Source organism: Sus scrofa, chromosome 7 (genome assembly GCF_054392235.1).
Source record: "Sus scrofa isolate SSC_HxYL_T2T_F1_AM1 chromosome 7, Sscrofa_HxYL_maternal_Yorkshire_Landrace_v2.0, whole genome shotgun sequence".
NCBI lineage: Eukaryota > Metazoa > Chordata > Mammalia > Artiodactyla > Suidae > Sus > Sus scrofa.
Genome location: NC_139389.1, coordinates 15,895,974 through 15,903,260, shown reverse-complemented (window position 1 = coordinate 15,903,260; position 7,287 = coordinate 15,895,974). Strand labels below are relative to the sequence as shown.

Genomic DNA, 7,287 nt, shown 5'->3' with positions numbered 1-7,287 from the left:
CAGGACCTACCGTTTAATCTTGTCATTTTCCTCCATGCTTTCTGGGTTGTGATCTAGGTTGGATCGAAGCTCTCTGGCTCCCTACATCCTAGAAGATGAATCCATTGGTTGGTTTATTCACATTCGAGTTGTGCCTACCAGGTGGTCTTCTGCAAGACCTCCTGTATCCAGATGCACTCCCTAAACCACCCTAGAGCAAAAGCTCTCCTGCTTTGTAAAGCTCTCCAGTAGCAAGCCTACATCTTCCATTCATTTCCACTTCTGCCTCTAACCATCTTCCAAGTATGGCTTCAGAAAGAAAGATCTGGCCCTCAGAATTCCCTTCTCCTAGCTAAAATTTGTTTCTCTCCCTACTAGACTGTAAGCTTCCTCTTGCTTGTAGGATCTGTCTTGTTCTCTTTGGACTCCAACAGTGTCTGACATAATCACTTGATGCTTATTCCAAGAGTGACTGAATGAGTAAGTGAACGACTCTTTCTCTTAATGGACATTAAGTGAGTGAATACAATTACCTTTAAATAATGGTTTTGCTTTCTATCTTAATATTACAGACTGATTTCCAGATCCTCCTGAATAGAGTGAGCCTAATTTAAAACAATGCTCAGGTACGGTTCTGAATTATCAACTACACATCCTGGTTATAATTTACCTTTTGAAAGGATGCAGCTCTACACAATTGATTCAGATTTATCCTGTCTACATTTTCACCTGTATATACACAATTCTTATTTTATTTGCTGACTCCCTCCACCACCACCCACCTCTTCAAATAGTCTATCTGAAAGAAGGAGTACATCTTTATATGACTATGTTTAACTTTTACCCCTGGCTGAGGTATATAGAATACCTGCTGAACAAATGTGCAGATCTGTGGATAGGACAACAGCTATGCTGGATAACAGAAATCAAGTTGCCCCACCTCTGGGAAAACAGGACTCTGAGCAGAACTAAAAATAAAATGCAAAATGTGAGAGGGAAAAAAAAAAGTCCAGTGCAAGATACAAAAGATGAGAAAGTCTTTGAGCTTTTATTAATTTTAACATTCTCAAACCTTGTACTCATCTGCTAACTATGAATAATTTGTTTAAATATCTATTAGATGTTTATTATGTGCCAGGCACTATTCTAGGAACTGGGGGACAATAGTGAACAATACAAAATATCCCTCCTCGCTGAGCTTACATTCTCCAAGAGGAGAGAGAACATATATGGTAGTAGCTAGTGGTGTATGCTTTGAAAACACATAGGGTGCTCATTTAAAGCACTTCAACTAGCATCTGGCATTCCAACAGCTAAAAGGTGGAAACAACTCAAATGTCTACCAACTGATGAATAGATAATCAAAATGTGGTACATCCATACAATGAAATATTTTTCGGGCATGAAAAGGAATGAAATACTGATACATGCTACTACATGGATGAACCTTGACGACATTAGCTAAGTGGAAAAAGGCAGACAGAAATGATCTCATGTTCTTGATTCCATTTATAGGAAATAGCCAAAAGAGGTAAGTTGGTAGGGACAGAAAGTAGATTAGAGGTTGCCAGGGGCTGGGACTAGAGGAGGATGGGGAGTGAGTGCTTAATGGGTGTGAGGTTTCCTTTTGGGATGATGAAAATGACCTGGAACCCAAGACTGGTGATCATTGACACAACATGTATGTATTAAATGTCACTAACGGTAAATTTTACACTATGTGTATTTTACCACATTAAAAAAGTTGTACCTGGCATAATATAAACATTCAATAAAACTTTCATATTATTCTTATAGCAAAACAAAAATACCTCTCTAATAGGAAATTAGCTAGGTGAATAAATTATTAAATAAAATTCTAATTACTGGAATGCTATGCAGCCTTTAAACAGAGTGAACATGATCTGTAAGCATAAACATGGAAAAAGACGTCCAGGATTATATTATTAAATGGAAAAAAAGCTAAAGATCAACACAAAGTACGATTTATATTAAAATACACAGTACAATTACACACATGTGTTTATGTATGCCTAGAAAATTACTGGACCAGAGGGATACATGTAGGAGAAATGAAAATAATGGTTGCCTCTGGGGTGAACAGACTGGTGATGGGCAGGGGATATTTCTTCTTTGTGCAACTCTTGGGAGCTGACTGCATATGTGTATCTCTGTGTGCACATGTACAATGTACAACATTTTTTTGAGTTAAGACTGTGACACGGCAGTCACAAAATCCTAATTTGCTCATAGGTGGCATTATAAAAAATAGACTCTAGAACAAGGGAGATGATTACCAATCTTGAGAAATAGTCTTCTGGCTATTAAACTTGACATGGTACCATTTTCTCTGTAAAAATCCTTCCATACCTGGGAGAGGTTTCTGCAGGTGGTCATGGACTTGGCAAGTTCTTCTGCTTCCCAAAGTGGCAAGGACACTACAGGTGCTAAAATTTTTTGTTTGTTTAACATTCCCCAAATCCCAAATAAGGGGCAAGGCATGTGATAATTTTGAGTTTTTTGTTCAAAATTTCCCCTTAGCTTGTTAAAGCATGCCTTTAGAAATAAAATTAATGTATGAACATATGAAAATAGTAAGAAAATCCATCCACAAGTCTGAACTCTTAAAAAAAAATTATTTTATTGATCCTTTACCATACAAAATTTATTCAAATTACACCCATTTGAAGTGGTAAGATCACAGCTAGAGAACAGGTTACCCTGTAACAAATCTATTTACAAAATCCATCATAAAAGCTTTTTTTTTTTTTACATTATATTACATATTTTCTTTTTTAAACTAGCATACAACACAAAGCTAAACTGATTAGTAGTTTGCCTACTCCCACTTTTGGGAGAAATACTTCCTTTTGACAAAATCACGTACCCCATAGGAAAAGAAATTCCCACGATCTGACAATTGCCACCTGACTCACTCTGCAAGGCATCTTCCTTCAAACCCTCCTCTCGTAACACGAGTTGTCATGCACACGCTGAGTTCTGACTTTCTTTTTCCTGAAAGCTAAAGCTTTAAATACTGCAATTGTATTTACAGATCTACACGTATAACAAAAATGAACACAAGAACCACCACAACAACAACAAAAACCAAAAACAAAATAACACTCTTAAAAAATTACAAACCAGCTAGAAAATATTCTGGCAGTGTTTACAAATTAATTGCTATTTTTGTACAAAATTGCTAGATAATGAAACTATGAGTAGACTGCATATCAACTTAAATAAAACGATCACTACGCACAAATCTGTACATATAAACACACACCTAACACTGTTTGACAGCTCATGTGTTGCTCTTTATACAGTTTACTTTCTAAGGCTCACGCAGTCATAATTCGCACACTTGTAACTTTTAGCCATTTCATGTGTGAGCTTTAATAGCAGCAACTCAATGGTACCAGGAAACCTGCATACTCAGTACTTAAAGTAACATGAATACTGTAGTACTAACCCACTTTGTGTGCCAGATACTATGTCAAAAAGAAAATGACTAATGCAAATAGAATACAGTATGGACGTCTAATTAATGTACACCAGTTCAGCCCATTCACTGGGAAAACCTTATGCATGAAGGAACTTTTAAGACATCAGGATTCCTTTCATTTTTAAAACAATAAATACGGCATCACGTTACGAAAAGGCTTAACGAGAAATTCAACCAAACACACAACCACCTAGCCAGGTGAGCTCAGTCTTTAGACTTTGGAAAAAAATCAGCTTTGTGCAGCTGGCAAAGAGAATTACACAAAGCTGGAAGCAGAGGCAGCTAACCAGATGAGATAAATATGGGAAATGGGGAAAAGCTTGGCATAAATGGTTTCCCATACAGGAAAAAACCCCACAGTGCATTTCCAGTAGGCACTTGTCGCAAAGCTCCCCCTCCCTCCCCCACCCAATGCTTCATCTCGGACCAAGTCCAGTGTGTGTGAGGGGAGGAGGGTGGGGATGGAGGCCGAAGAAAAAGGAGGATAATCTGCACCTTTGTTTTTCTTCTCAAACATACACCCATGCATACCTACACAAAGAGTTTAAAGTGCTGGTGTCATTTGTTTTGACCCCACCACCACTTTGCATATTGTGGAAATCTACCAAGAGTAAACTGGCTGGGGCTTTTGTGGTTTTTTTGTTTTTGTTTTTGTTTTTTTTCCCAAGGGATTTGTTTTCCGTTCAATTAAACCTTTGAATCGAGTGCCTCCTATGTGCCCGCCACTGTGTCAGGCACATAGCATTTCAATTTAACTGTTCTTTGTGTTGAGGTTGGTTTTTTCGATGATGACTCCCTCATTCCCACAGTCTTTAGCAGCCAAGGAATGGCTGCAAGGAACTCTACCACATTCCCCGCGGGAGAAGGCCATCTCCCCTGGGCCAACGGGAAAGCCATTCTTGGACACAACTGGTGGGACTTGCAGCTGACACGAAGCCTCCAACTTGGGACACCATTCCTGAAGAGTTAAGCAGGAGATGCCCTGGCATTCTGTCCTGCTTCTTCTACGTCCCCCGACTTCCCTTGGTCCGACTTACTCCTTCAGAGTGGAAGGGGAACGGGTTCTGGCCAGGACGCCTGCAGCCCCCGACACAGTGGGAACTCCCTGTTCTCACCGGCTGAAGTAAATGCCACTGATAGAACGTGACTCATACAATGGAGGGGGGATGTCTTTCTCCCCAGAGGCGTCGCCATCTGACCCCATCCTGAGAAGTGGTCGCCCTGAGTGCAGTAGAAGAGAGCCCTTTCCCCGGTCTCGGGGGCCCGGGAAGCCCAAGGATGGAGGGATCCATACCTGCTGCTCCTTGGGACTGCTTTGTCATCTGACCTGGTTCTCCTAACAAATGGGCCACCCCTGTCAGCGAGCTCCCCTCGCTCCAAGCGCCCCCTCCTGGGAAAGGAAGCAAGATGGGGCAAAGCTTCTTGCAGAGGCTGTTAAACCTTAGATCACACACGTTTAGATGCTCTGATCAGTAGAGGTTCTCTACCTCTGCTTAAATCATTTGAATTAGCAAAAACCGCTTCAAAGTAAACAATTAAATTGAAATGGTGATGGGTGCCACAGGAATGCTTAAATGGCAGCTTAAAAAAAAAAAAAAAACTAAAACAATCCACAAAGAACTCCTAAGTAGGCATTGGCTACAAATCAACTTCAAACTTACAAATACGTTGAGGGCACGGGATTGGGAGTGGTTTATGGAGACAGGAAAATCCACAACAGCTTAGAGGGGCAGAACTCGACTATTCTTCTGTATCTGCAACAAATATTTGAAAACAGTTTCTTCATCCGAAAGGCTGTGGAGGATCTCTTGACCTCCTAGTGGGACACGCGGTCCATAGCTTAAACTGAATTATGACAGTAATTTAAATATTCCTAAGAAGAGCTGAAGAAATCCATTTCATACTTTTGCATGACTTCAAGTTTACAGTTCCTGCAGTTCCATTCCATATTAGCAGACCCCAAAGACATGCATTCTGCAGAGAAGGCACGGCTTGAAATGCTATTAAGGAAGATTGCTGTTTTCGAGTGGGCCAGGTGGCCAGACTCCATTGTACAGCCCATCCGTCAGGCACAGCAAGCCAGTCCGGGAAGGAGGGAGGAAAAGGAAGGGTGAGAGACACCTGATTGCACATTTTCTCACTTGCTGACTCATCCAGGAGATTTTTGGAGCCTGGGGCAAGGCAGGGCTTTCCCAAGGGAGCCTGCAACTGTGCGTTTAGACTTTTTTTTGTTGTTTAAATTCATTAAAATGTCAGCTTTGTTCTAAAGTTTGTAGTTTACTTCATGATACTATCTTGGAGGAAGAAGGTAGGAAGGGACAACACTGCATGACAGATGTTCTGGTTCCATAATAAAAAAATATTGGTTTATACGGGGAGTCCACACAAAGCATAATCAACTACACATAAAGTCTTCCACCAGTGGGAGCTTTTCCAAATCATAAGCATCAAAGAGATCGCTGATGCCTTCTTCCTCCCCAAGGCTTAGGAGATAGTCTTCTTGGAGCAGGGGAGGCAGTAAGTTCACAAATGGTCCTTCTAGGTTGGAAGGAATTTGGTCCTCAGTCTGCTGTAAAAGGTTGGCTGGGGAGGCCAAAGGAGAAAGGTTTGCCATAGAAATCGAGCAATCACTATGTCCTGAGTTGGTTGAAGCCAAGTCTGAAAGGAAAAATTGGTGGGAACAGATAAGTTAAGCAAAAATCGAATTGACTTTTGGGAAGAATATACTTGCTGTTATAAAAGCAGGCATTCGTTGCTAAGGACAATTAGATGATATTATGATATAGAGCACCTATTATACTAACAGGGACTGCAAGCAGGAAGTCAGGCTTTTTTGGTTCTAGTCCACTCTCACATCTTTTTTTTTTTTTTTTTTAAGGGCCGCACTCATGGCATATAGAAGTTCCCAGGCTAGGGGTCCAATCGGAGTTGCAGCTGCTGGCCTACGCCACAGCCACAGCAATGTGGGATCCGAGCTGTGCCTGTGACCTACACCACAGCTCATGGCAACGCTGGATCCTTATCCTCTGAGCGAGGCCAGGGATTGAACCTGCTTCCTCATGGATACCAGTCAGGGTCACTACCGCTAGGCAACAACAGGAAGTCCTAATCTCTCATCTTTTAAAATACCTACCGTTAGCTTCAAAGATGAGAGTTCAAAAACGTGTGTCTGCTATCAATTAGTCTTTCTTTAGAGAAAACAAAGCATGTAGATTGAAAAGTTGGCTCTTGGATAGAGATCACTGATTTTAACCTAGTCTTTTTTGAACAAATGGCTTATTAAAGACACTTCTGAAACTACAAATAATAAGACACATCCACTTTGAATTTCTGGGGTGGAAAAAAAGTGGTCTTTTGTTTTACCATTTGAGATGCCTTTTGGGCGGGGGGAGCTAAATATTAAGTCAGACCCAATTACTTAAACCACTCCCATTCTTGCTGCTTTATTGGAAGGTGGTAGTAGAAGAAAATTAAATATGCACCTCCAATCTAAAACTGGAGGAAAAAAAAAAAAAAAAAGATTGCAAAGAGCTTCCTTTGCTGTAGGGACAGTGGAGGGAGGAGTCAGATTTATTTCCTTGGGGTTTCTCTCCTTTATTCTTTCCCCTTCCCACTGGGGGAAATATTAGGATAAAACTTCTTTGGCCGAGGGCTTTTCTCAGTCCCCTCTCTAATGATCTCTGTGGTGTCATTCAGAGGTGTGTGGCCAAGTGGAGCTGATGATTCACCCAGGCGGCTCACAGCTTCACCCCTCACTTCAGCTCTAAACTGAAAACACCGAAAGTTAACAGTGTCTGCTGAGA

At 41.0% G+C, this 7,287-nt stretch overlaps 1 protein-coding gene across 6 annotated transcripts in view; it reads right to left on the bottom strand.

Annotated features, from left to right (window-relative positions):
- Positions 1–2,601: 2,601 nt before the first annotated feature.
- The window catches only part of E2F3 (E2F transcription factor 3), a 76,163-nt gene continuing 71,477 nt past the window's right edge, over positions 2,602–7,287 (bottom strand). For all 6 annotated transcript variants that reach the window (XM_021098396.2, XM_021098397.2, XM_084967526.1 and 3 more), the window contains one exon: positions 2,602–6,142. In XM_021098396.2, the coding sequence (XP_020954055.1) occupies positions 5,880–6,142 (263 nt within the window). In that variant the 3' untranslated portion in view covers positions 2,602–5,879. The remainder of the gene's footprint in view (positions 6,143–7,287) is intronic.